Source organism: Aspergillus japonicus (genome assembly GCF_003184785.1).
Source record: "Aspergillus japonicus CBS 114.51 unplaced genomic scaffold BO86scaffold_33, whole genome shotgun sequence".
In the NCBI taxonomy this organism is placed as follows: domain Eukaryota; kingdom Fungi; phylum Ascomycota; class Eurotiomycetes; order Eurotiales; family Aspergillaceae; genus Aspergillus; species Aspergillus japonicus.
Window position 1 is genome coordinate 176,180 of NW_020291670.1, and position 27,052 is coordinate 203,231.

The 27,052-nt window shown below is 53.0% G+C and overlaps 8 protein-coding genes across 8 annotated transcripts; 6 read left to right on the plus strand and 2 right to left on the minus strand.

The window, feature by feature from the left end:
• The first annotated feature begins 336 nt into the window (after positions 1–336).
• Positions 337–3,834, plus strand: BO86DRAFT_457067 (MCM DNA helicase complex subunit MCM2). The gene is made up of 5 exons (XM_025677202.1): positions 337–386; positions 481–596; positions 660–2,962; positions 3,019–3,188; positions 3,258–3,834. Exons 1-5 carry the CDS (start codon positions 382–384, stop codon positions 3,355–3,357), a joined length of 2,694 nt encoding a protein of 897 aa, XP_025526510.1. The 5' UTR covers positions 337–381; the 3' UTR covers positions 3,358–3,834.
• An 878-nt stretch (positions 3,835–4,712) lies between these two features.
• On the minus strand, positions 4,713–6,729 carry BO86DRAFT_124977 (Pal1 family protein). The gene is made up of 3 exons (XM_025666053.1): positions 6,225–6,729; positions 5,731–6,157; positions 4,713–5,680 (listed from the first exon to the last, which is right to left on the minus strand). Exons 1-3 carry the CDS (start codon positions 6,276–6,278, stop codon positions 4,887–4,889), a joined length of 1,275 nt encoding a protein of 424 aa, XP_025526511.1. The 5' UTR covers positions 6,279–6,729; the 3' UTR covers positions 4,713–4,886.
• Positions 6,730–8,122: 1,393 nt separating this feature from the next.
• BO86DRAFT_124987 (uncharacterized protein) lies at positions 8,123–9,168 on the plus strand. The gene has a single exon (XM_025666054.1). It carries the CDS (start codon positions 8,311–8,313, stop codon positions 8,965–8,967), a length of 657 nt encoding a protein of 218 aa, XP_025526512.1. The 5' UTR covers positions 8,123–8,310; the 3' UTR covers positions 8,968–9,168.
• A 1,930-nt stretch (positions 9,169–11,098) lies between these two features.
• Positions 11,099–11,545, plus strand: BO86DRAFT_295583 (mediator of RNA polymerase II transcription subunit 31; the record flags this gene model as incomplete). The annotated part of the gene is made up of 1 exon (XM_025667409.1): positions 11,099–11,545. A coding segment is annotated over one exon (447 nt), but the record flags the coding sequence as incomplete, so codon positions are not given.
• A 938-nt stretch (positions 11,546–12,483) lies between these two features.
• Positions 12,484–16,587, plus strand: BO86DRAFT_448986 (uncharacterized protein). Its single transcript, XM_025676678.1, has 2 exons — positions 12,484–13,130; positions 13,220–16,587. Exons 1-2 carry the CDS (start codon positions 12,916–12,918, stop codon positions 16,380–16,382), a joined length of 3,378 nt encoding a protein of 1,125 aa, XP_025526514.1. The 5' UTR covers positions 12,484–12,915; the 3' UTR covers positions 16,383–16,587.
• A 218-nt stretch (positions 16,588–16,805) lies between these two features.
• Positions 16,806–18,220, plus strand: BO86DRAFT_448987 (palmitoyl-protein thioesterase family protein). Its single transcript, XM_025676679.1, has 2 exons — positions 16,806–17,505; positions 17,647–18,220. The coding sequence occupies exons 1-2, from the start codon at positions 16,924–16,926 to the stop codon at positions 18,094–18,096; spliced, it is 1,032 nt and encodes a 343-aa protein (XP_025526515.1). The 5' UTR covers positions 16,806–16,923; the 3' UTR covers positions 18,097–18,220.
• A 792-nt stretch (positions 18,221–19,012) lies between these two features.
• BO86DRAFT_400698 (uncharacterized protein) lies at positions 19,013–19,907 on the minus strand (the record flags this gene model as incomplete). The annotated part of the gene is made up of 3 exons (XM_025673720.1): positions 19,013–19,043; positions 19,112–19,686; positions 19,749–19,907. The coding sequence occupies 3 exons, from the start codon at positions 19,905–19,907 to the stop codon at positions 19,013–19,015; spliced, it is 765 nt and encodes a 254-aa protein (XP_025526516.1).
• Positions 19,908–23,811: 3,904 nt separating this feature from the next.
• On the plus strand, positions 23,812–25,674 carry BO86DRAFT_315706 (putative C2H2 finger domain protein; the record flags this gene model as incomplete). Its single annotated transcript, XM_025668105.1, has 3 exons — positions 23,812–24,671; positions 24,722–24,991; positions 25,044–25,674. 3 exons carry the CDS (start codon positions 23,812–23,814, stop codon positions 25,672–25,674), a joined length of 1,761 nt encoding a protein of 586 aa, XP_025526517.1.
• Between the last annotated feature and the right edge of the window lie 1,378 nt (positions 25,675–27,052).

The window sequence follows — 27,052 nt, forward strand, 5'->3', positions numbered from 1 at the left end:
CCAGACCACTCGACTCGATCTTGTAGCAAAGAGAGTTAATCCAACTATACTATGCACGAGCTAATGCTCTATAGGTTTTTTCTCCCGTCACTTCTGAGTACCCATAATGGTCTAGACGGTATAATTATAGGTACAGTACGGAGTCCTGAGCCGGAGAGTGTAGACTAACGCCTGTGTGGGTGGCGCTTCCCTTTCCCGATGGGGGTTTAATTGGTTTTCGGACGCGTTTGGGTCGCGCTCCGACGCGTTTCTGCCGCGCATCAACACCGCCTGATGGATTTCCCTGCCAACGGATGAAAAAAAGGCGCCCGCACTACAACCTCCGTGCGGTAATCCCTTCAATCCCACCCCCCATACTGCCGGTCAGAAACACCAGACACAATGAGGTATGTTTACTCCATCGATATTTGAATGGTCTCATCTTCAACCGCTCTTCTTCTCCCAGATCCCCTTTTACTAATATTCATCATGTCCCTTCAGTTCACCACTACGCCCAAGCCATTTCGCCGCAAATCGCGGCCTGGGAAACCTCGGTCGACGCAAGAGAGACAGAGAACCCGATGATGAGACTTCATCGGTCGCCCCTCCTTCGAGTCGTAAGTCTCAGATGCTCCGAGTGTTTGATATCGACACCGTGTGCATGCTAACTCTTCCCACAGCTCCCCCTTCTTCCCCTCCTATGCTCCCTTTCGACGAGGATGACAATGAGGGAGATGAAGAGGCTGACATGCTGGGCGATATCGACGATCTCGATGAGATGGCCGAAGATGAAGATGGCATTGACTTGTTCGGCGATACCTTTGAGAAAGATTACAGAAGCACACAAGACCAGCAATACCGCGGAACGTACATCGACGACGACGGCGACCATGAGGAGCTGGATATGGCCACTCGTCGTCAGCTGGAAGCTCGCTTAAACAAGAGAGATCGGGAACTGGAGCGCCGTCGCCGCATGCCTGCCGCCTTCCTGCAGGACGATGAAGATGCCGAAGTCGATCTCACTCGTCAGCCCCGTCGGCGCAGACACCACTACGACGAGGATCGGGATGACGTTGAGATGGGCGACGATGTCATGGAAGAGCTCTCCCTGGAGGAGTTGACCGACGTCAAGGCTCCGAACATCACCGACTGGGTTCTTCAGCCTCAAGTCCTGCGATCCATCTACCGCGAGTTCAAGGCGTTCCTTACGGAATTCACCGACCCTACTGGTAGTTCCGTCTACGGTAACAAGATTAAGACCCTTGGTGAGGTGAACTCCGCATCGCTTGAGGTCAGCTATGTGCACCTCCTCAACACCAAGGCTGCTCTTGCATACTTCCTTGCCAACGAGCCCACCGAGGTATTGAAAGTCTTCGATCAAGTTGCCCTCGATGTGACTCTGTTCCACTACCCGCAATACCACGATATCCACAACGAGATTCATGTCCGGATCACGGACCTCCCCGTCATTTACACTCTCCGCCAACTCCGTCAGTCCCACCTCAACTGCCTTCTGCGTGTCAGCGGTGTCGTCACTCGCCGCACTGGCGTCTTCCCTCAGATGAAATATGTTATGTTCATTTGCGGGAAGTGTAGGACGCACCTGGGTCCCTTCCAACAGGAAGCCAGTGCGGAAGTCAAGATCACATTCTGTCAGAACTGTCAGGCCAAGGGACCTTTTACCGTTCACTCCGAGAAGACAGTGTACCGCAACTACCAGAAGTTGACCCTGCAGGAATCCCCTGGCTCTGTCCCCGCCGGTCGTCTCCCCCGCCAGCGCGAGATCGTTCTTCTTGCCGACCTTATCGACTCGGCCAAGCCTGGTGATGAAATCGAGGTTACCGGTATCTACCGCAACAGCTACGATGCGCAGCTCAACAACAAGAACGGATTCCCCGTCTTCGCCACGATCATCGAGGCCAATCACATCGTCAAGTCCCACGACCAGCTGGCTGGTTTCCACCTGACGGAAGAGGATGAGCGAGAAATCCGCGCCCTGTCCAGAGACCCCGAGATTGTCGACAAGATCGTTCGCTCGATTGCCCCCAGTATCTACGGTCACCTAGACGTCAAGACCGCCATCGCGCTGTCCCTCTTCGGTGGAGTCAGCAAGCAGGCCCAAGGCAAGATGTCCATCCGTGGAGATATCAACGTGCTGCTGCTTGGTGACCCCGGTACCGCCAAGTCCCAGTTCCTGAAGTACACCGAGAAGACGGCACATCGAGCCGTATTCGCCACGGGTCAGGGTGCTAGTGCAGTCGGTTTGACGGCCAGTGTCCGGCGAGATCCCTTGACCAGCGAATGGACGCTGGAAGGAGGTGCTCTCGTGTTGGCGGACCGAGGTACCTGCCTGATTGACGAGTTCGACAAGATGAACGACCAGGACCGGACCTCGATCCACGAGGCCATGGAACAGCAGACGATCTCCATCTCTAAGGCCGGTATTGTCACGACGCTGCAAGCGCGCTGTGCCGTTGTGGCCGCCGCCAACCCAATCGGCGGCCGCTACAACAGCTCCGCCCCGTTCTCGCATAACGTCCAACTCACCGAACCCATCCTGTCTCGTTTTGATATCCTGTGCGTCGTCCGCGACTTGGTTGACCCCACCGAGGACGAGCGCCTGGCCAACTTTGTCGTGGAGTCGCACTCGCGCGCCAACCCCTCCCGCCCTCTCCGCGACGAGGACGGCAACCTGGTCAACGCAGACGGCCACCCCATCGACGAAGATGGCTACCGCATCAACAAGAAGACCAAGGAACGCCTCCCACCCACCCAGGAGGAGCTTGCCGCGCGCGAAGCCGAGGCCCGCAAGCGCGAGGAGGAGAAAGAGGGTGAGATCCCGCAAGAGCTGCTCCGCAAGTACATCCTGTACGCCCGGGAACGGTGCCACCCGAAGCTGTACCAGATCGACCAAGACAAGATCGCCCGTCTCTTTGCCGACATGCGCCGTGAGTCTCTGGCCACGGGTGCCTACCCTATTACCGTACGCTTTCCTTCTTCTTTGAAATAGTCAGCACAACAAACTAACATCCCCAACAGGTCCGTCACCTCGAAGCCATCATGCGTATCGCCGAATCCTTCTGCAAGATGCGTCTCTCGGAGTATTGTTCCGCCCAGGACATCGACCGCGCCATCGCCGTGACCGTCGACTCGTTCATCGGCAGTCAAAAAGTCAGCTGCAAGAAGGCTCTTTCTCGTGCATTCGCCAAGTACGTTTCCAGATTACAAAGGACAAGTCAGGAAGAACATAATCACTAACCCCATTTCTCTCCAATTAGGTACACCCTCTCCCGACCCAAGCCGCAATCCCGTCGCAAAGCAGGCATCCCCGCCCCGGACCCATTCCGCCCGAGAATGTCGTCCGTTCGGCCCCGGTAGAGGGTCTGCTTTCGATGTTAATCGTCCGAATGATTCCCGCCTGTTTTTCCTATTCCTTCCCTCCCCTTCACAAATCCGGGGCTGCGTTTAAGGAAAGAAAAGCTTTCAGCGAGGGTATCTCCACGACACAGCACCTCCTTCTCTTTTTTTTTTCCCCTCTTCTTTTTCCCCTGCGGGATTTAAAGTCTGGAATACCCGGACACCGGGATGAAACGATCTATCGATGTTATCAACAAGTTCTTGCGGGCAACGTTTTGCATTTCACATTTTCACCGTCATGAATTTTCCTAGTATGCGTGCGGCGAGGGGGAGTTCGGGTTTCTGATTCATTAGGGAAATAGGGGGGGGTCTTGGGTTTTTATCTTATTTTTTTGTTGTTGAAATATCTGTGATGCGATGTGATGCGATGTGATGTGATATGGGAAGTATTCCCCGGAGAGGAGCAGACATATACCTACCTACCTACCTTACTTAGTTACCTTACCTTATTCATCAACTTATGAAAATCTTTTTCTTATCCTCAGGGCTTAAGTCACACCGAATAAGTATCCACATTGCAGCATGAAAGTCGGAACTGTGTAGATCAACATCGCAAGGCGCGATGTCTTACCAGATCAGGGGGAGTAGAATATCATTTCAAAATGTAGATGTGTGCACAGTACTCAATTGTCAAGCGGAAGATTGTCTTGTCCAACAGATCGTAATGTACTGTACGCGGAGAGGGCCATCCTGTGCACCTTGGCAAGGGAAAAGTATTTCTTGTAGTGCTGAAGACCCCCCTAGGGTGTAGTTCAATAGTTATCACCCCCAGCGCCAGCAGAGAATAACCTATGGTGATAAGAAGATAGCATCAAGGTAACTACATAAGCTGCAGGATGCTTGATTGTGGATGTCTCCATTCAGAAGCGGGTAAACAAAGGCAACAATTGGAGAGAGGGAGTAGTGCTTAAGCGGAACTTTGCATCTTCGTTTTGGCTAAAAGCTGTGAAAGTAATTGGCAAGAACACAATCGCTGCAAGGGGCAACACAAACTGGGAACGTTGGAAGAAGGGTTAATTGGATTGGGAAAGAAAAGAAGTAATCCATAAGAAATCCATGCTTGTTACTTGCTTGGCAGACAAGGCCAGTACAGGACATCCGGACACCCTGATCAACCGCTTTCATCTGACTGATGTAATACATACACTCTTCAACAACAAAGATAACCTCCACCTCTTCGCCAACTCCGGTCTCGCTCAATGAGGCTGAAGCCAAGCCGTCATCTGCTGTCTCGCGTTGCCCATGGATGGTCGCGCTCGAAGATTGCCGTCTCTTTCAAGTTACGTCAGTCTATTGGGTCTCATGCTTCCTTAATGGTTCCATTTCATCAACGCTCTCATGCTGCCATTTCCTGTTGAAAGCAATCTCTGCGCCCTGAGGGGGATATGGGGATGGATGTGCTGCCAGCGCGGTGTCCACCGATAAATGATTACTCCGGCCACACAGAGTGCACGATGAAACCGGGTTACATGAAAAGATCACCTCCTTGCTCAGTCGTTGGTGACGCGCCGCTCGGGCCGGGGCTTCCGCAGACTCTTCATGCGATTGATGAAGCCACCACCGCCACCACCGGCATTCTTGTTCTCGTCATAACCACCGTAAGACCGTTCGTTTGTAAATCTCCGCTCCAATCCCGTGTTCTGCTTGGGGCTGCTCGAAGAACGCGCCCGTCCACCCACAGGGTCCCGCGCCTCCTCAGAGGAAGTAATCTGAGCGCCCTTCTTGTCCCACGCATCGTCGTAATCTTGGAAGAAAGGGTTTTTCTCGTTGGCCTTGATGGTACCGATGTGTCCGGCAGGGACAGGCGGGCTGTAAGTGGCTTCCGGAGAGCGGCCACTAGGAGCACGGTTAATGCCCCGTAGTCTTTGTGCCAAACTCTTCTTGCGCTGAAGACCACCTCCGTTCATACCGCCGCCCGAGCCTTCCGAGGTAGTTCCCCGGCGCTGAAGCTCCGCTTGGCTGACAGGAGCACCCTCCAAGAACGTACTGGTTCCCAGTCCCATACTCTCCGATCCGTGAACAGGTTCAATGCGAGCAGTAGGGTCAAAGTTGGGGGGGTTGTCAGCCCTGCGAGGTTCGCTTCTCGCGCTGGCCGCGAAATCATTGAAGCCTTCCTCAGTCCTTCCGTGGAACAGATTGTGATCAATATCCAAGTTGTTCGGTCCGGAGCCTCCCAAGGCCATGTTGGCGGAGTCCTTCGGGAAGGCCTGCATAGGTGCCGTGCGCACGCCCTTGCGGTTGCGATTCGGGTTGCAAGCATCGAACGGTCCATCGTGATGGAACACTGCTGAACATTAGTAATTTTATCATGATTCGACCGGTTTTTTCACTTACTTCCTGTTCCGTAGATGCTAGTCACATCCAATTTATCGATGATGTCAAGTTGGTAGTTGTTCTTCTTCGAGGACGACGAGCGAGGCTTGCCATCCTTGCCCTCCTTTCCACGAGCCTCCCGCTCTCTCCGTCTTCGTTCCCGGCGCTTTCTTTCTTCCTCAGTGTCCACGTGTTTCGGGCGCTCCATGATCGATGACTCGGAGTTGCGACGGGGACGTGGTCGGTCTCGGCCACTGGGCCGGGGACCGCTGCCGTTTCGCGGAGGATCAGCGAAAATATCTAATGGGTCGCGTGTGCGGCGCTCGGGGCGATCCCTTCGCTCGCTGGAGTATCCAGTTGGTGCAGGCTTCTCCGGACGAGGTGGGGTGGGCCTATAGCCGGCAGGTTGCGCGGCAGGTTGCGCGGCAGGGTTAAGAGAAAGGTTTTCCTGTTGAGCGAAGCATCCCCTGATTAGTATTCGCGGCGACGCAGTAAGGAAGCAGAGAAGGACGTACAAAGAGGTCGCGTGTGTTCGAAGTCATATCCTGACTTCCGACCGGAGATACCATGGTTCCTCCGATAGGGGCAGAATGTGGCGAATCGAGGTCGTCAAATGGGTTGGTCGAGGTCGGTCGCTCAGGTCGGCCAGCGGAAGAGAAAGAACTGGCAGAAGGAGACAGCGCTCGGTTTCTAAAGGGATTGTTGGAGCCCAAGGAAGGCGCATGCGCGTGTTGGACGACGGGGGCTGCGAAGAGGCAGAAATAAAGTTAGCATCAGAGAAACGAACGGGCGACCGGGGGAAGCACGGTCTGAAATAAGACCACATTCTTGACAAGACAGCAACATTCTGGCCCAGGGGAAAGGCCCCGCCGAAGGTGAAACGGCAACGAGATGACGACTTAAGTGTGAGACACAACGAGGAAGAGGAGCAGAAACCGGAAATCAGCAAGATGACGCACCTGACGGGCCCAGCGTCACGCCGGGTGGGTAGGAGTAGGTTGAGGAATACTGGGAGGCATTCATGGTTGCGAAAGTCCACGCAATGCGAGGTCGAGAGCAGGAACAGTCGAGGAAGTTGATTGGGGAATGGAGGAAAGAGACATCCAAAGATAAGGAGGTAAGTGGATGGTGGATGATCAGGGGAGGGTCGAGAATGCGAGGACCAACGCCAAACTAGAGTAAGCTTAGGCGTTGCTGAAACAGCGATGCCGCGGCCGACGATTTAGGAGGGGATTATTGGAGGGGGGAATTAAAAGGAGCGCAGCACAAGACGTAGGGTGTCCGTCCGTCGGTCCGTCAAGTCGTAGTCGTGGTCGAGGTCGAGGTCGAGGTCGAAGAAAAGACCTTGCACGGAGGAATGTGAGAATCCTTAATCTTTTTATTTTAAATGCAGAAGTGATTGGCCCTGATTCTTGCCAGTGGCTGCTTTCTGCTTGATGGGAGGTGGTTGGTGGAGGAAGGTGCTAAGTGATCAAATTGTTCCAGTTGTGGAATTATTTAATTCCCGAATAAGGTGGGGGGGTTTAAAGAGTAGCCTGGAGGGGTTGGAATAGGAGTCACAACCGGTAGGATGAAGAGGAGGATATAGGGGTGGGGGGGGAACAAAGTGAGAAAGGGAGGGAAGTAGAAGAAGATGAGGAAGAAGAGAAGAGAAGAGGAGAGAGGGAGAGAAGAAGAGGAGAAGAAGAAGGAGAAGAAAGGAAAGACGAAGAGAAGGAAGCGGACGGAAGGGAAGGAAGGGAAGAATAGAGGGTAACTCGGATGGTGCTGTCGCTGGTGGTGTTGGTGCTGGTGCTGGTAACTGACTACTGCCCCTGGGGAAATATCCAGAGTCACGGCTAACTATAGTTTGGTCCGATGCAGTAAACCACGGTTCATCGACTGAAAGGGGGTGGAGGAGGACTGGAGGAGGGGAAGAAGGAAAAAAAAAAAAGTGGAGTGAAGGCGAGAAGCTTTTGGCTTCGGTTATTGGGGGATTTTAATTTGACATGCAAAAAGGGGGGCGAGAATTAGTAGTGGTAAGTGTATGTCAAATTGTCAATAGTAATAGCGTTACTAACTAACATATACAATACATTCAGTATCAGAAAGAGCGAGAGGAGGGGAGAGGGTAGAAAACGAGCACGAGAAGAGAAGCAGGTAGTATTACTTGAGAAAGATGTAGTATGTATGCAGTGTATGTGTCTCACTGTCTACTAGGTAACTAATCATCAACGTTATGGATTGATCGTGATAATGTCTCTCTCCTTCCACCCTTCAGGGGTTATTAATATTTAACAATTGACCAAAACGTTCTTGCTCTCCACGGGTTGATTAGTGACCCCAGAATCAGATCAATTTGAGCCACATCGGATCCTGCAAGCCAGCAACTAGTGGGAGCTTCGCTCTTCACGACTCCTACTAACTAGTTACTCCTGCTTATGAATATTGTCATATGTGCATTTGCCATTGCGTCAACGCTGCCCCTCTGGAATGTGGCCCTTCTTTATGCCCTTCCTTATGCCTGGGTGCCCTCGATCAATCCGGATCGACAGAGCGATAGACACGCCGATGATGATCTTACCCCTGGCTGGCTATTGCCCACCACTTGCCTAATCAATAATGCCTACAATACCAACCGAGTCCGAAGTACAGTATAGACTATTCCATAATCCATCATCGCATCATCGCATCATCGCTTCCCTCTTCGCCTCTCCGCATCGTAATCATCCAATGCACCTCTTCTTCAGGGCCGGCCCATCAATGAGACACCTTGGCAAATCTCCATATCCCCTCCATCCCATCTCATCCCTACTCACAGTGTTAACTTCCCTTCCTCCAACTCCAAAGGTGGGTTTTCCAGGACTCTGCCAAGTCACCCGGCCGATCTTCCCCCTGCACGAACCGCGCGGACGGGAACAGGGTCGGTCGGCTCATCACACGCGTGTTCCCGCGCAGAAAACTCCCCGGGCGTTCAGGCACACACACACTCTCTCTCTCTCATACATGCTACGGAATGTTCCTGTCCTTCCACTCGAATCCTTGGCAGGTAAGATACCTTCTACACAAGACAAAAAGGCACTGCAGCCACCCACACGGTGGCTTTCATTCCCCCTTGTCTTAACCTTGATTGAAGAGAGGGAGACACCCAGATCAACTGTAACGAGATCAAAAAGACTTTGTGAGAATATGTGTCCGCATCCGATGGCATGCTTCGCTGTCAGTGCCGGTGACGTTTACCCCCATGTCAAGGTCCAGAGACATGACATAGTCACATAACTACCTGTACCGGTACTGAGTAACTAAACCGGGCATATCGTCATGGGGTCTCACTTCGCCCAGATCCCCCGGGTTTCCTTTCAGCTCCACTATTTTTAGTGGCTGTTAACGTATGTGTCTTTGCTTACTTGCATACCCTCTTTGCTTTTTCTTTCTTATTCTTTTCTTCCTGGGAGGTTTTTTCTGATGTCATTTTTTTGCTTTTTCTTGCTCACCTCAATCTGGATAGGGTTGGGGTTGAATAAGGGCGCCGGAACGGGTGGGTTGCCTACTCGTGCTACACAGAAGCAAGTGGCTACTTGATGCATCTTGTTGGGCAAACCGTTTCAGATTTGTATTCCTGCTGAAATCCTACGGATCCTAAATAATGTACATCAAGGTGGACCTCGAGTTAGTGAATTGAATGAACGAGCAGGATAGGCTGAAGATAAGCGACCGGTCGAATTCGAAAACAACATGGTGTTTGCTTGAGTTGACTGGGCTATGTTGTCATGAGGTTGTCAAGCAAGCTCTTTGCGCTCGGGTGTCATCCAGATGCATGGGCTACTTGGTCGCTGCCTCGACTGCAGGAATGCAGGAGAGCCGAGGTCGCTGGGTATATCCGATTTTTTCGCAGTCGGTGGGGTCTGGGGGCGTGAAATCAGGTTGGAGGGACTTAAAAGCAACATGAACAGAATCCAGGATGTGCACTCTAGGGGAAAAAGCTTACAAGCCATACATGAGACATTAGCCCAGTGCTTTTCCAGGGTGGTGACGCCGGTAATGTTCTTGTCATCCGAACAATCTTCCTCCGGGTGCAGACAGACGATGATGTAAGACAACCAGGGATGCCGGATTCTGATGGCAACACACTGCGGACTGACTAATAAGTCAATGCATTTGTTCCCTCTCTAAATGAGCTAGTTGGCTGCTACATTGATAGAGTCACTCTATTTCAACCCATCTTGAGCTACCGGGGATGTCGGCTGTTGCATCAATAATGGGCACCGGTTTGTCATCTAGTGGTATAGTCACTTACCTGCCACAGAGGCCTAGTAGACATGTTATATGAATGAACACAGTAGTAAGCTGGTCTGCGTCAATAGCCCTCACACTCACGAATTGAAATAGGCACACGAAGACCTCCACCTTGTAGTCATTAAAGACAGCTCTCAATGAATCCACAGCCTAACGGCCTCTGTCAGGCACGTTGCTCGAGGGCCCAGTAAGCCTCTGCAGCCATCCGGACTAGCCACTGATGACAGGATAAGGTCGTTCAATCCTCCTTCGGTCTATCAGTGCTGTCAAGAACGGCCAAGGGAGTTAAAGAGGCTGTGGCGACAAGCTTCTTATCTCAACTGTTGGGGGGTCAACACGGAGAGTCGGGTGGGGGACTTGGTGCAGTCTGCTATCGATAGCAGTGCAGTCTGAGCACTGTTCCAGCAGGGCCCTGACTCGGTTCGTGTCTCGGTCATGAACTAGATAGTCACTCAGATCTATTCGAGCTTCAATGGTCGGGGCGACGAGCTCGTGATTGTTGGAAACATGGCATATGTGGATCGGCTTGCAGAGCAACCTGGGACAACTTAGACCACTATATCTCTATAGCACTGATGATATAGGTATGAGATTGATCTGAATGCCCACCTGTCATTTAATTCTCGCGTGGTAAGGCAGACTTATCGCAGGTCGCTAGGTCATGTCAGACCAGGGCTCTGTATCATTCGCATCAGATAAGTTCTCCAGGAGCGACCCTTTGCGATTCGGGAGATTTCCGAAGTGACTAGTCATAGAAATGCTCCAGATCGATTGAAACGGATTTCCCCTGGAGTAGATTGGACTGTGCCTGAATCTACATCAGATTGACAGCTCGTCCAGTTTGGAGTGGGGGAAAGTGGGTCTGGCGTATACCCATGGATGCTTGGCATCTTTTTTACCTTCCCGTGCCGCCAACGTCTGCCACTCCCCAGCGCCGAATCAAGCTTGCACTGCACAGTCACTCTCTCCCCTCCACCCTCAAACCATCCGGCCAGCTTACGACCTCTGATCGATACCATCGAACTCCGTGACACCTCTCTACTCTCGAACCCAATCCCTCCAACGCACAACCATGGCCCAGCCACAACAACCACCCACCGACCCAACCAACCCGCAACAACCGCCGCCCCCAACCCTCACCAACCCACGCTTCACCCTCGAGCTCGAATTTGTCTCCTCCCTCGCCAATCCTTACTACCTCTCCCATCTGGCCGTCAACTACCCCAATCTCCTGGGCATCAGCCAGTCCACCGACGAGACGGACGCGACCGACAACAAAGACACCGCGACCCCTCGCGACCCCGACGCCGCTGCGTTCGCCGCCTACCTCGCCTACCTCTACTCCTACTGGAAGACCCCGGAATATGCACAGTTTTTAACCCACCCGGGGGCTACGTTACGGGCTCTGCGGCTGCTGCAGGAGGAGAATTTCCGGCGCGATGTGATCCGCCCAGATGTTGTCGAGGCGCTGGCGGGCAATGGATTGCCGGAGCAGGCAGTGGAAGGGGACAAAGCTCAGGGCGAAGAGCAACAGCGAGATCAGGCAGAACAGCAGGATGGTAAGGGGAGCTGAGGTTTCGGTGAGCGGGGCTTGGGAAGGGACACACCCGTACCCTGAAATCATCTGCATGAGGATCGAGGAATAACAGGAGAGGGTGACTGGTGGTTCGTGTGGGATACGTACCGCGCTTGCGAGAAACCTGGGGAGGATATAAGGGGCTCACTCAGTCTGCTCACACAACGGCGATTCGCGAACCATGGGTGCTGCGGTGTCATGTGTGACCGAGGTACAGTACAGTACAAGACGGTCGGTCGCACAGCCATAGGCGGTTTTGTGGCTGGCTCGTGACCCTGATTGATCTTCTGGGTGCTATGTGTCAAGAAGAAAGGGGCCAGTCAGGAAACGTACTCCACATTTCGGCGACCAGACTTGAAAGTCTCAGAATTGGGACGATCGAGATCTGCTCCGGAAATGCCGTGCTCGGTTCCATGCGAGCCGATGTCGCTGGGTGTTCTTCGTGTGAGAAGATAGATCAGAAGGGGAACACTCTCGTATCGAGAAATTGTACTGCACGTATGACACTATGTGAGGTTAGTTCACAGTCTCTATTTTCCCGTCCTCGAACCAGAGGCTGGGGAACGGTGCCTGGGAAGCAGTCGATGACGTTGCCGTGGGGTTGGGTTGCAGGGGGAAAAAAGAAACGAAAGGAACAGCATCACCAATTAATTGTTCGGATCGATGCGATGACATGCACATACATCTTAGCAGTGTTGTAATCAGTCAATCAATCAAAGCTATTGGTTTCAATGATAACTTCTCAGTCTAGGACGTATCTTGCTGTGAGATGGTCCATGCATGCATAATTAATGTACTGTACAGCACTCCGTACAGTCACGGCGGACGGGGCTGATTTTCCCGAACCTCTGGAGTGGATTCAACTCCTCCGCCGCTCGCCGCCCGCCGCGTCAACTAGTAATTCACTCTACCTTTGAACTTATCGCCGTCTTTCCCACTCCATCCGAGGGGTGGATTCTCTCGCTTCTGCCTCGCTTTTCTGCCAGCCCAACCACTCAGCTCTGGCCCTTGTTTCGGCTGCTGCTCAGTCTTGCTCACTGTTCATTGTGTACTTCTAGCTTTTACTCATTTCGTTGGCGTTACCCCGCTTGTAATCCCTTTCTTTTCTGATCTCTCTCACTCAGCCCTTCGAAGGTCCACGTTGACCGTTACCCGATCAAGGCTCTTACTAACGCAATCTCCGCTGAACCTCCTGGATGGTCGATTCATAGACAAGCACACCTTAGCTAGTCTGTCTAGTCCTCACTTCCCTGGGTGTATCGCCTGATATTGCGACGGAATTTGCGCAATCCCTTTCCTTTCCTGGAATTCCTCATATACCGAGATTTGGGCACCCGTTGCCGCAGTTCACACCAATGGAGGGCGTGCGCCAGTCCTGCCGGCCGAAACACCAGGTCCTGGTGCTGAAATGCTATCCACAATACCAGAAAGGGGTGCAGGAGGTCAAGCCCAATCCCAGTGAACTGTCCTATCTGCTCTATTACGCCAGCACTCGCCGCAGCAAGCTGACCAAGGTTGGCGCTTTCCTGGAGAAACGAGCCGCTCGCGATGTCTGGCGTCGCAAGACAGGGTAAGTTCGAGCGACAATGAGTGACAATGTGCTTTGGTGGATGTTATTTCTCCTGCATCAATAGTGAAGAAGAGACTGATCTCGAGTAGCAATGTGCAGGTCACGCTCCAGATCCTTACGGCCCTTATCGAAAAAGTCCCCCGCGACCTCCCTATCTACGCCCGATCCGTCCTGACAATCCTGGAAACCGTCCTTCGCTCTCGTGATATCACAATCGTCGAGGACTCCATCACTACCTTTGAAACCTTCTGCAGCCATCAGGATGTGGCAGCACTGACAGCGGAGCCTGAGTTCGCAACACAGTACCGCGAGGTGGTACGTACATATGCGAGCTTTGCGGAGGTCGAGCCGTCCTCTCAGGCGAATGCTCTCGCTCCGAGTCTGCCCATGGCCTTACGGTGGAGGAACGCGGGACTGCGCGCGATCAAGGGCGTGGTCGGCTCCGAGACGGGCCTGGCGGCCGATGGCGGCGACTCGCTGAGAATTACAATGCCGATCATACTCGAGAATCTTTGCAAAGGAGATGAGGATTTAGTGACCTCGCTCGAACATCTGCTTGAGCAGTCAGAAAAGGCAGACACCGAGCTCGCCCACAAACGGCGCGTCAGCACCGCGACCGTGCAGACAGTTGACACAGCCAACGGTGATCCGGTATTGGCATCGCAGTCCGCAGCCGACGCAGACAAGAAGGCCGAGTTGGACGTTCGGCTTCTCGCCCTCCGCTGTCTCGAGCGCATTGTCGTTAGTGGAAGCAGCCGCGGCCAGATTCGAGTCACTACTCAAATTGCGCTGGAGTTTATTCTTCGGAAGATCCCCACTAGCAACACGAGCTTCACACTGGACACCCGGGAGAACTGGGCTACCTCGCTGGTGGAAATCATCGCCAAGTGGTGTCCTGTTCAAGTCCGGTTCATCATCCCAGTGACTATGATGCAGATTTTGATGGACATGAAGCTTAGCGACGAGACTTTGGGCGAGCCATTTGTTGTTATCTTCATGATTGACTGGCTGCTGAAATCACCGGTCAACATGATTGGCTTGAGTGTTATTGATATCTTGTTGGGCCTTCTACAGCATATGTCGTTCTTGCTATCTTCTCATGGAGGGGAAAAGGTGGTAGAACCGTCCGCCAAAAGGAGGGAGCAGCTCTCTCTCCTCGAGAGGTGCATTGGAGACCTCGCCACTCACATATATTATGGCGACCAGGTTGTTGACATGATCAGAGCTATCTTGACTCGCGTCAAACCTGTAATCTCTCCTGACCAGCCGCCAAACTCATCTCAGACCGACTCTCCCGGGGCGCGCTCTCAGGCGCCAAGTGTTTCGGGCGACAGCAACTTCGTTGCCTTTGCGTCTGCTTTTGCCAAGATTACAGCCCTTCGGGCCATTAAGAACATCCTGCTGGTGGCGAATTCCCGGAGAGCCGCGGCCGCAGCTGGCGCCGAAACAAGAAACAAAGTGGGTATTCATGTCTGGGAGGGGACGCAATGGCTGTTACAGGAGTCCCAGAACGAGGTTCGTTATGCGTACGCAGACGCATTCCTGACCTGGCTCAAGCTGGAGACCGATCAGCAAGATCTGTTGGTCAACGACAAGTCCAGCAAGACCCACAATCTGAGACGAGAGATGTCTGACATCGAGAAGAGCGGCAAACGGACCGCTTCCATGGGCGTGAATCAGAGGGAGAAGTCCATATTGGTGGCCCAGCACAACTTCCTCCGGCTGCTACATTTGGCCGTTTATGACATCGCACTTGAGTCTTTTACACAGGTTGCTGAGATGCGGCTGTTGCACCTTTTACTGGCAAGCCTTGTCGATAACTTGGGAGTGAATGCCATTCGCTTCGGGCTTCCTATGGTGTTGAAGCTCCAAGAAGATGTGGGCACTGTCGAGTCCCTGCAGTCAGTCACTGCAAGGATGAACATTGGTAGTCTGGTGTATGGATATCTGTGGGCGGTGTCGGAGAAATTCGACTTGGAATCCACTAAAGTGGGCAGAGATATACAGAACGAAGTCGTCAAGAGGCAGAAGCTTGGTCTCTGGCTTGATCACATTCACCTACCCCCAGCAAGTCTGGAGACTATCCTCCAAGGCACTAACAGTGCCGGTAACTACGTGGGGGATGCCAACCAGCTTACACCGTTCACTGAGGCGGAGGAGCTCGTTCGTTGTATCGAGGACTCGTACAACTTCTCTGTACAGAGTGCCACCACCAGCCCCCCTTCCTCTCCAGGGCGTGCCCCGACTTTACCAGTGCTGGGACAAGGGTCAGGCCTTCAGGGCAGCCCACAGAGACAGTTCCTACCTTCCACAGCTCGCGAGCAAATGCTATCGGCTTGGACTCGTGAATTGTGCCTGGCCGCTGCCGAGCGAGAGAAGGCAGAATTCATATCTATGAATGGGTCGAGAGCCGGAACCCTAGCGATTCGCAATCATTTCAACATGAATCCGACCGAGAGCAGCCCTCCCTCTACCACATCTCCCAAATCCGGCCAGCAAGTTGCAGCTGGTCTGCACAACCCTCGTCGGATGAGCATTCCGGAATCCGCTCGAGTTCGGGTGAACAGTTCTAGCCGGGAGTCTCCCGTGCATGTCAATGAACTGAGACGCGTACTTTCGATCAATGATCAAGAGAAACTCCGGCGCCTCAGCCCCCTCAGAGGCCGACTTGATGCCTCCAACCGCAGCGTTGTCTCATCGAGCAGTGAGAGCATGGTCAGCGGCTATTCGTTGTCGGAGTTCGACGCAGACGGCATCTCAATCCGTCATCAATCGCGCGACGGCCAGGACGGAGACACGGTGACTCCGAAAGCATCAACATCTTCTTTTGCGGGCTCGCAGATGTACTATATGGCTCGCGAGGATATTCCTCCTGTCCCTCCGATCCCGCCGTCTTTGTCCGTCACGGGGAACCTCGCTAGCGAGTCGCAACGTTCATTGGCTTCCGACAGACCCTCGACCGCTCCAGGGCCGCGTGGACAAGCGGCTGTGAACGGGAAGGCCGTCGCGCCCGCCTTGCCTCACCATGGCAAATCCCTCAGCAAGCACAAGAGTCGATCGAGCACCGGTCTGGCGGCACAAGCTGCTGACGGGGACGCTCTTCCGAATTCCGACCCGCGCCGCGAGGTGACCAAACTTCTGGAGGGGTTCCTCTCGCCCGCTCATGCTGAATTGAGGCCGGGGGGTGCAAGGGCTCGTGGAGGTCTTGGTCGACGGGGCATCAGCGGAGGAATCGGACGTCCCCCGTATTAGTTTCTTCATGTCAATCTTTTTTCTTCTTACTGTGTGTGTCTCATGATTGCGGGGCTTGAATATACCATCCTACCTGTTACCTTCATTGTTATATTTTCCTATGTTGTATTTGATGTATAGAGAGAGGTGTGCTGTACCGAGTACAAGAGCTAATTCGTGTGCATTGGATAGAGAGAGACTTAATGTATAGGAGTGCGGAATTCATCACCGGATCGCAGAGTAGGCTTCTGTCCAATTTCACATACAGAGAGTATTGTATGAGTACTCAGTAAATGCTATAAGTCTACAACGTACAATGCAGTAGGTATTGACTCCACTTTCCCCAGATTCTCTCCTCAGGAACCGACTTAGCGCCGCGGGATCAGCTACCGCCTTACGTCAGAAGCCCGACCAAAGCGCGTCGCAACCTCGACCTGCAACCACCGCAACTCACCTTGCTTTACCCTTACCCAGTTTCACCCTCGTCATCTCCAACATACTTCTCTTCTCTCCTCTCCTCATCTCAAGAATCCCACCCTTCCTCCGAAGGGAACCGACGAAAATGCATCTCCTCCAAGCCATTCTCTCGCTCCCACTCCTCCTCCCCCAAGCCCTCACCTCCCCAACCTCCAGGGCCGCCCCCAACACCCAAAAAGACCTCACCCCGCTCCCGCTCATAATCTGGCACGGCCTGGGCGACACCTACACGAACCCCTCCCTCACCAGCCTGTCGGACGTGGTCAACCGAATCCACGAAGGCACCTACACGCACCTCATCCACCTGGGCGACGACGCCGCCACCGATCGCCGCAACACCTTCCTGGGCAATGTAACCACGCAAATCGCCGAGGTCTGCGCCCAGCTCGCCGCCGACCCGATCTTGTCGACGGCCCCCGCCGTCAACGCCATCGGCTTCTCCCAGGGCGGCCAGTTCCTGCGCGCCTACGTCGAGCGCTGCAACGCCCCGCCCGTCCGCACCCTCATCACCTTCGGCAGCCAGCATAACGGCATCTCCCAGTTTCAGGCATGTCGCTGGGGGGATCTGGTCTGTTTGGGGGCTGAGGCGCTGCTGCATGCTGGGCGGTGGAGTGGGGTCGTGCAGGGCGGGTTCGTGCCGGGCCAGTATTTTCGGCCGCAGGCCGGGGTCGAGGATTCTATTTCTCGCTCTGGGAGTGGAGCTGGGGCTGCGGCTGGGGCTGGGGCTGGTGAGATGGAGGTGGAGGTGGGGGATCTGGGTGATCGGGGGCTTGAGGGGGAAGGGGAGGCGCAACTGGGGGCTCAGCAGCAACGGCAACAATCGGAGATGGAGCTCTACCTCCAGCACAGCAATTTCCTGGCGGATGTGAATAATGAGCGTGACGTCAAGAATGAGACGTATAAGGAGAATTTGAGCTCGCTGGAGAAGTTTGTTATGCTGATGTTTGAGGATGATGGGGTTGTTCATCCCAAGGAGTCGGCGTGGTTTGCGGAGGTGGATGCTGACGGCGTGGTTGTGGGGCTGAGGGATAGACAGATCTACAAGGAGGATTGGCTTGGGTTGCGGAAGTTGGATGAGAAGGGGGCCTTGGTGTTTCGGACCGTGCCTGGGAGACATATGGAGATTGGGGAGGAGGTGTTTGAGAGGGTGGTTCGGGAGTTTTTGGGGCCCGTTGAGCTCGAGGTCGGGGTCGAGGCCGGTCTTGGTGCTGATGGGAGCGAGAGACGGCCGGGGTTGGTTGTGCAGGGTGCGTACTAGATTTGCGATGCTCCGAGCTTAAGCTGTAAATTTATACATAGTGTTTTTTAAAGAATGCTTCGGTATTGCTCCTGGATGATATTTATGATCAGGGTGTACCACACTACCTCCATTTTTACTGACTACGGACTGCTGTTAATGCAACAAACTGATGGCCTTCGTCATTCGTCAGAGAACGAGGCCAGAGGTATGGACTGGTTGTCTGTGTCGAGTGGACGGGCCAGTCGCTCTCCAGGGCAAGGTAGACTGTCGGTAGTCTACGGTAGGTTTGGGCTCTGGTCTGGGATTAGTGAATCTGAATTGGCCCGGGCTGAGAGCGGCTTCCGACGTTGGAGATCTCTGTGGCGTGCCCACGCTGGGTGGATTGTAGGACGATAGCCCTTTTGCCATTTTCATTGAACCCCATGCTGGAGCTTGTGTTGGCTGGCGATGAGACTCCCAATCGAGCGGCACGGTTTGCCCATATACCTTGAGCGATGAATCATGTCTGACATGTTTGTAGCATGTGGTAGGTCTTGTTCGTGATCTGAGATTCGTCGTGTCAGTTTTGTGTCTGTCTTTCTCCAGTCGCAGACGTGGTTCGGGAAGCCAGGCAGATTCATGAAGAGGCGGCACAGTAGCTGACATATGTTCCATTGTCCGCCCGTCTGAGTCAACTGACAGAGGTGACCAGGTTCTGGTGTTCAATTCGTTCTTGTTGGACTGATGACTCCAGGGCAGTGTCAATCTACCCTCTCGTTCAGCGTCGATCTGATCATCGATGGTGAAACGTCGCCGAACCATTGATTCCCGATCAGGGCTCGTATCTCTACTCCGGTATGGTCGCAAGTCCTCACGTCCAAGTAGATCTTGCTCGAGTACACTCTTCGATCTAACACGTGCGGCTCCCTGCAGTTGCAGGCTAGGACTAATAGGTCTACTCGAGTATGGCCGCAGACTTTGAGAATCTTCAAGTGGTCCCAGGTATCCATCCACTCCAATGTTCGATATGACGCTTTCTGAATTCGGAGCATACGAGTCGTAGTCGAGGACCGAGGATGTTGGATGTGCAACCACCGACGGCTTGCTACTTTCGAGCAAAAGCGAGCTGTCTTGAAAGACATCACTGCCATCGAAACTCTGAGGTGAATGCGCCTGCGCGCATTGATTGGTGGAGGCTGGTCGGTCGCTGTCCAGCAGCATTGACTGAGAAGACGTATTGACTGGTTGATCCGGTCCAGAGTCCGTACTTCTTCTCACCACCCGCTTGCCGTTGATCCTCAGACTCATCTGTGAGAAGCCCACCGCCTCCATGGGAGAATCCTTGCGCTTGCTATGCCGTACAACATGGGCTGAGCGCGAGCCAGAAGTGCCCAGTCTCGTCCGATCACTCTCCGTTATCTTTCTCCGCTTGCCAAACCTTGCCAGCGACTCTGGAGTGGGGAATGCAATCTGGATTGGCCGTGCTGCGGCAACGGCGGCCCAATCGGGCTTTTTCAGGAGCTCGCGTCGGAGGCGGTCCAGACGCTGGCGGGGCTGCGAGTCTTCCTTATCGTTGGAGGGTTTGTGGTGACTCTCGGCGACGGAGGCTGGAGAGACTTCCCTGCTACGCTTGTGCAATCTCATTATTAGTTGTCCTGCATGACCTCGTGCCGATGGTGGGATATACTCACCTGCCCCGGCGACCGCCGAGGACAGTCCGCTGGTAGGTCGAGAAGCGCAGTTCCCATAGCTATGAGGTCTCTACTTGTCTTTTGCTTCTTGAATTTCTGCTTTCTGCTCTTTGCGTGAATAGCAGCATGACGTCGGAGACGTCCTCCGGTCCAGTTCATGGTCGATGGAGTTCTTGCAGGTCAGCTAATGGATCAGTGTTGACAAGGTGCAGTGATGTCAATCGGCCACGGTCTCGGTGTTGGAGCTGTGGTGTCGAGCCACCGCCGTCATGTGATGCCAGAAGAGGCAGGTTGTGCAGAGCTCCTCGCAGTGTAACGAGTCAACTCTGTGGCCACTATGCACTGCACTGCAAGGCAAGGCCGACACACAGCGTCAATATATATTTCTCAAGTACTATGCAAGAGATCACTACGTCTTCAGATAATGCTGTGCTTCAGCTGCGTCTGTGATGAGATCGAGCCAACGAACATGCGCGGTGTTTACGCCATTGAGCATCTGGATATGTTGTATCGTACCACGGACGGGGACAGTTCAATTGAACCTCTTGGAGGGAGGGAAGGGCTTGCTCCGATTAGGGCCCGATCAGATATACCGTGCCCTACTCCGGAGTCATTTCAAGTGTAAGCGCGAGTGACGGCAACACCAAGAATTGAACCCAGTGTCGCGAGCATCTCAGTGTCCAGCAGCTAAAATGTACCGTTACCTCAAGAGGAATGGTCTTTCGATTACCTACCTTAGCTTACCTAGTGTTGCCGCCGTAGTCGCAACAAGATCCAACCGGCTCGGCCCGGCCAACGAACCATAGAAGCTGGAAAGCCACTGAGTGGATGACTAACCCGTGACCACTTCCCCACGATCCAGTGCAAACCTCGCAAATTCACGTGATACTCGCTTGGTTCATAAGCCGCTTCCCACACGCCAAAATTCTTTTCCTTTCCTCTCAAACAACAGACAACCCTCGCGTTGTTTCAGCAGTCAACCTGCGCATGTCGCGCTATTGCGCTGTCGTGCTGTCTGCATCCGACAAGATGATGGACCTCCTGTCTTTATGCTGACAGGTCCACGAAACTGTCAAGTCGGATGCTGAAACAGGCTTTCTGTCCTTCGCCTTTTTTTCCTGTCGCCTAAATCGGCAACCATGCATGCTCACAGATCAGCTCGAAGGTAAGCAGACCATTTGTTTCTTTATTCTCCTCTTGCCCCTCCTTTCGCATGGATGTTCGCTGGAGGGCCCTCGCGCCCTTGATGATGAACAACCTACCAATAAGCATAGTTCACCTGAGGTCTCGGACCGCTGAACGAAAACCGTATACCATCTTTCAATTTTATCTGATACACATCCATGCCTGCCTTGTTGCATTGTCATTTCACGCCATTCTATTTGCTGGCCATCGCTGACATTGCCTGTTCTCAGACACAGATCCCAAGCGCTCCGTAAATAGGAATCCATGACCCGGAGTCCTCCCTCGGTATTCGTAATCAGCGGACTCCAGAAACAGGTTCTCTTCTTGAATTTCTAATTCCATTCTAAGACACAAGCAATTAAAATATGAAAATCATTTCACTAGATCCCGTCCAGTTCCCACTTGCCCGAAACTATCCGTAATTAGATGATGACATTGCTGCCCAACCTCCCGGCGCATTTGGAGACCGTGGTGCCAAATGCGACGATTTCTGCCTCCTATTCTCCTCGAAACCAGATCCTCGAGATCCATGCAGGTCCCTATTCATGCTGATGAAACGTAACACCTCATCGTCGGAGCTGTAGGTACTTTTGGGAAGGTGGGGGGTTTGACGGAGAGAAGGGGTGAAGGGGGAGAAGTTATCCGTGAGTCCGAGAGTCTGTTGACAGCGTTGTTTGCTTGCATGCGATGCAGGAGGAGAGTTCAGAACCCTGTTCCCCGAGAGGAGGGAGGCCTTGACGTGTTGTTGTCTCACCCAGCCGATGGCAGGCCGAGAGTTGGTGACTTTCACGAGGGCAGGCGGGGGCTGAATCTGAGGGCTTTTGATGGCTCCTGACCGGCTCCTGATTGCTCCTGATTGCTCCTGATTGCTCCTGATTGCTTCTGATTGATGGTCAGGGGCGCTGCGTTAGTTTGTTAGTTCTGCACGCGACGGTCATTGCCTGCCATTGCCTGCCACTGCCTGCCATTGCATCATGCTCAGTCTACGGGGTCGAGGTGCCAATCACGCCCATTGTGCCGCCTCACCGCTCCTTGGAAGGAATTGCCCGGGTGGTGCCGGTGCCAAATGATACATCCACTATCCCTTCATCCGCATCCACTTCCATCCAACCTTCGGCCACTCCCATCCACTCTCATCCACTCTCATCCATCCTCGTCCACTTTCATCCATCGCGTTTCTCCCGCCCGGCCACGTCAAGCCGCTTCTCCACTGATTCATTGGTAGATAGTGCGCGAACAACACCACCTGGCGCTGCACCATAATCACCGCCATGTCTTGCAGGGTCAAATCATCGTCCGTCGCGCTCCCACTCTGGGAAGAATGAGGCAGTCCGCCTGCTGCATGAGCATGCAAAGCCCGGCACACGCTTGGACGGCAATTTCTCCTTTTCCCACCCCTCTCACACACACGACCCCCGCCCTGTCTCCTGAGCGAAAAAAAAAAAAAAAAAAGATGCGATCCCATCGCTTCTTAAAGGCCCTCGATGCCCCTCCAGATGGAATCCTTCTCGACCTTTCCTATTTATCTCACACCAGACTCGAAGAAGAAACCCAACAGATTCCCACTCTAGATACCCAAACATCAGCGATACCCAATTCTTCTTCCACTTCTACTCTCAAGATACCACTCCACTTCATCACTCTTGTGCTCGATTTGTCACAGTCAAGTCAGCTAGCTTACTCTCTTCCACATCTTACTCGATCCCAGGCCTCTTTTCTCTTGTCAGACAAGTTCCAGTCCGTGGATCTTGAAGGAAAACACGCAGAATCACTTCCTTGGCCCTGATACCAGCCTGATCTCTATCTTTCTGGAACCCAGTCCATATCCTGGATAGGACCTGCTTGCTTTGTTTGCTTTCTTTGCTCCTCTCCGAGGCTTCTGTCTGAGCACGACGAATAACAGGTAGATCCCTCGTTCTTTGTTTCTTGTTTGCTTCTTTCTCCCCATGCGCTTGTTGCCTCTCGACCCGTTCTGGATCTCCGTCTCGCCTACTTTCGCCCCGTCGCACATCGCCCACTGGACTCCCTGGACTTTTAAACCCATCTGGCCCTTTTCGTCACAAGACGAACTTCATCCACTTGCCGTGGCTTGAATGAACATGCGTCACACAGCGGCCGCTGTGTGACTGGACACTCTTGAGTGTTGTTTAATGTTGCACACTCTGCTCGACACTTCTGGACCACTTTTCTGCTTCTGCCTGGAACCCTTGGATCTCTTCACACTAAGCCTGTGTGGAAGTTGGATGCTGCCCTTGGATTTGACCGTCTTGGAATTTTTTGATGCTTCATGAACCCATACCAGAATTGGATTCCACCTTCTCCTGGATTGAATTGCCGCGACCTGGATTCACAATGTATAGCATGGCCTAAGGACTGACGCTTTGACCTGGATTGACAATAAGACAACAAATATTGGACCGTATCACCATCACCCTCGAATTCAATTCGTCCCGTACCGTTGGTTACTACCCTTGTAGTAACTGGACTCAAATGGATCATCGACCCTTGCACTCATGGCCCCATCGTTCATCACCTTTCGATCACTTCACTCAGGCCAATCATTCCTGGATATCGCGACCTAGTCGACCCACCTCGTCTTTGACCATCGGCCTCTTTCCAAAGACCCGACCTTCAACCGCTAGATGGACCCATTCTGTACCTGGATCTCAGTCTTTCTCTCACCCACCTGGTTGGTAGATCTTCACCTGACATATGATTCTTCAATCTAACATGATCATAGGCCCTGGTCCATTATGGAATCCCAATGCACGATTGAATTTTTGCTTCTGTTGCTTCTCGTATCCGGCTAAGTTGGTGTACTGACTGAAAGTTGCTTTTTAGTGCTTGCCCCAATCTTCCAGCCAGTCTGGAACATACAATGACCCCTCAGATCAAGTCTGAACCACAAAATATGTCTTTGTCCCAGTCATCTTTGCACCACATGGACCACATTTCCCAGTCAAGGCAATCACAAATGATCCCAGGACTCTCCAACATGGCCTCCAGAGGAATCCAGGATGATGAACTTTCGAGCCAGGACAATTTCTCTTTGTGTTCAAGTACCCACCACAGCCATGGAACTCCCAGTGACTTCAAGGGTTGGGCCCTGAGCGACGTGGATGCACTTGACAACGGTGCCATGTCCAAGCCCGAATCTCCCGCAGTCCAGATGTTGTCGTATTCATTCTCCCAACAGCTTCTGCCAACCACTGTTGGCCCCAATGATGTAATGTATCATCACGCCGGGTCCGATTTCTCAAGCATCCAGGATATGTCCGAACAGAATGACATGGACTTCACCCACGCACAAGAGTTCAACCACTACTCGTCCCTGGTTGACTTCTCTGCTTTTGACAATGATGTTTGCGGATCAAATGGTGCCCAGTCCTGCTCAACCGACGATGCTCTTTCCGTCGGCCAAAGCTCTCACACCGATGACAGCCACCTGGCTGCCAACGACGCATGGAACTCCATTGTTGCAGACTCCCGGAACTACCAAGGATCTCCCATGGACCAATATACCACTATGTTCCAGCCCGTCCCTGTTTCTCCCCCTCTCACTGAAGCAAGCAATGATGTTTCTGTTGCCTCTTGCCACACTGGATACCCCACTTTCATGACCCACGAAGATGCCATGCTCAAGGATATCACTGCCACGCCCGTTGGAAGCCATGGAATCAATCTCGGAGACCCTCTGTTCCCCCTCACGCCTCCTCTGAGTGAACAGGACCCCAACCGGTTAGTCCCCTCCGAGCCTACATATTGACGGGTGTACTGACATGCAACAGAACCATCCGACCAACCAAGAGTGCTCGTAGACCCACTATTCAGACCTCACCGTCGCAACCCCAGGTGAAGCAGGATCCAGACTTCTTTCCCCCGTTGCCCGTCAAGGACACTCTTCGACAGAAATCCAAGGAAAGCGCCGAGCTACGCAACCCGCGGGATCACCCTTACTACTCCCTGCCTACCTTCAGTGATGGAAAGTACTACTGCCCGTATGCCAAGTCCGACAAGCCTTGCAACCACCCTCCCACTACTCAGAAGTGTGCCTACCAGTGAGTATCGCCGTCCTTGTTGGTGGCAAGAACGATATTGACCCCGAATTAGCAAATACCTTGACTCCCACCTCAAGCCCTACCGGTGCAAGATGCCTGCCTGCATGGATGCCCAGCTGCAGTTCTCGTCCAATGCCTGCCTGTTCCGTCACGAGCGCGAGGCCCACGGATTCCACGGCCACGGTGACAACCCTCACCTGTGTCTCTTTGACGGATGCGACCGCTCCGTTCCGGGTTATGGATTCCCCCGCAGATGGAACCTCTTTGACCACATGAGACGGGTTCACGACTACAACACTTCCGAGAGACACAGCTCCCCAGATGCCTCTCCTACCACTGGACCCAGCAACAAGAAGAAGGAAACTGGACGTAAGCGTCGGGTGACCGGCGTGACTGCCGCCCCAACCATGAAGCGCACTCGCTCCACCCAGTCTCAGACCAACCCCTTGAAGGCTGCTCAGCAGACCTCTGCTCACCACAACCAGCGCCTTCAGAATGCGGAAAGGAACTACTACAATTGCCGCTCCCGGTTGCTTGAGGAGATCAGCAACATCACGCCTCAGGACTCTGCTATGCATGAGAAGGTCAATGCCAGCCTTCAGGAACTGATCACTCTGGGATTGAACTTCCGCAGCATTGAAGCCAGCCAGGCTGCTGCCCAGTTCAACGGCCTTGCCGCATAAAGGCTCAACGGTTTTCTGAATGCATCTTTCCAGCGTCACCGCTTGAAGCAGTGATGATTTCTGGCATGCGATCAACTTCGAGATCACTTTCTTCTCTTCTGTGTGCACAATCCTCTGGTGCTTTCATGTAAAACAAACCCTTGTTTTACCCATTCTTTCTTCTTTTTCTCTTTGGTGTACTTCACGGTGCTGGGTGGTTTCTTTCTCTTTCGATTTGCATATTTCCATTTCGGGCTTTCTTTTCTTGTCGAGGAAGAACAGGACAACGGACAAGGATTGGGCAAAACAAAAACGGGCCAACAGGAAGATGATATCAACATTCGGGGTTTTTCATTTCTGGTTGTGTATATGGGATGGATGGGACATGGGATTTATACCTAGAAAGGGTGGATATTGGGCACATGTTCTTCGGTTCTTGCATATTGTTTTATTCTTTTTATCATGTACAGGTGTCAGGACGGCATGAACAGGACGCCTTGATCATGTATCAGCATTTCTGGTGGTGATGGATTTCTTGTCCATATTTGGTTGTTTTTGAAGGACTTGTGAGGGGTTTTTGCTGTTTTCTTTATGATTGATGACTTTGATACCTTGGGAACCCTTGATTGTGTTTGTTGATTATTGATTAGCCAACTATGGATTGAAAAAGTACAATTTATTCGACATCTTGATATTCTCCTGATTGTAGACATGGTCCCCTGTACGGAGTATTGTTCCTGGCTTGCTTTATTGCTCCGGAGTAAATCCAATCTCGTCCTCTCCCCTATGAGGTAATCTCGTCTTCCAGGAACCAGACCTTCTTCCGGATGTAGTCAACGATGAACTGGAGTTACCAAACTAGAGCAGTGCAGAGTCGCAGACCCTCCGCTAATCTCCGATCCTCCCGAGACGGCGAGGCGCCGCCCTCTTTGTCGTCTAGCGTCTCCTTCAGTAGAACTAGTCCGTGGTTCCGCCGATAGTTTCTGCGTTAGTGCCTCTTGCATCCTGGCTCTTAGTCTAAGGGCTTGACGAAGTCACGAAGCCAAATGTGAAGGGCGGGACCCTTTTTCTTTTCTTTTTTCTTTTTTTCTTTTTTTCTTCAATTTAATTTACGGTTCTTGGCGTTGGCTTAGGGGGAAGGGGAGGGGGGAAGGGTATTTGCCAAGCCGAAGGGAACGAAGGGAAGGATTGAAGCAGGGGCTTGACGCCTTAGCTGCTAGCTTCAGGGTCCTCTGGTCTGTCATTTGTGGGATGCTGGGCTGGATGTGGAAGTGGAAGTGTACAGTACCTAGTAGGTAGGTAGGCACTAGGCACCCCCTGTTCAGGGTCCGGTTGGTTGTTTGGTACTTACTTACCCTACCGGGTGGGTAGACAGACTCTGTATCATGGAAGTCCGAGT

What these genes read in the sequence shown, in the direction of transcription:
- BO86DRAFT_457067 (XM_025677202.1), top strand. An exon ending in GGTCGCCCCTCCTTCGAGTC is followed by an intron (nt 597 to 659) that starts GTAAGTCTCAGA and finishes CTCTTCCCACAG; the next exon opens with CTCCCCCTTCTTCCCCTCCT. An exon ending in CTTTCTCGTGCATTCGCCAA is followed by an intron (nt 3,189 to 3,257) that starts GTACGTTTCCAG and finishes CTCTCCAATTAG; the next exon opens with GTACACCCTCTCCCGACCCA.
- BO86DRAFT_124977 (XM_025666053.1), bottom strand. Translation starts at nt 6,278, where the DNA reads ATGGTATCTCCGGTCGGAAGTCAGGATATGACTTCGAACACACGCGAC. An exon ending in CGAACACACGCGACCTCTTT is followed by an intron (nt 6,158 to 6,224) that starts GTACGTCCTTCT and finishes TTCGCTCAACAG; the next exon opens with GAAAACCTTTCTCTTAACCC. An exon ending in TAGCATCTACGGAACAGGAA is followed by an intron (nt 5,681 to 5,730) that starts GTAAGTGAAAAA and finishes AATGTTCAGCAG; the next exon opens with TGTTCCATCACGATGGACCG.
- BO86DRAFT_124987 (XM_025666054.1), top strand. Translation starts at nt 8,311, where the DNA reads ATGCCTACAATACCAACCGAGTCCGAAGTACAGTATAGACTATTCCAT.
- BO86DRAFT_448986 (XM_025676678.1), top strand. Translation starts at nt 12,916, where the DNA reads ATGGAGGGCGTGCGCCAGTCCTGCCGGCCGAAACACCAGGTCCTGGTG. An exon ending in GTCTGGCGTCGCAAGACAGG is followed by an intron (nt 13,131 to 13,219) that starts GTAAGTTCGAGC and finishes GATCTCGAGTAG; the next exon opens with CAATGTGCAGGTCACGCTCC.
- BO86DRAFT_448987 (XM_025676679.1), top strand. Translation starts at nt 16,924, where the DNA reads ATGCATCTCCTCCAAGCCATTCTCTCGCTCCCACTCCTCCTCCCCCAA. An exon ending in ATTTTCGGCCGCAGGCCGGG is followed by an intron (nt 17,506 to 17,646) that starts GTCGAGGATTCT and finishes GGGGCTCAGCAG; the next exon opens with CAACGGCAACAATCGGAGAT.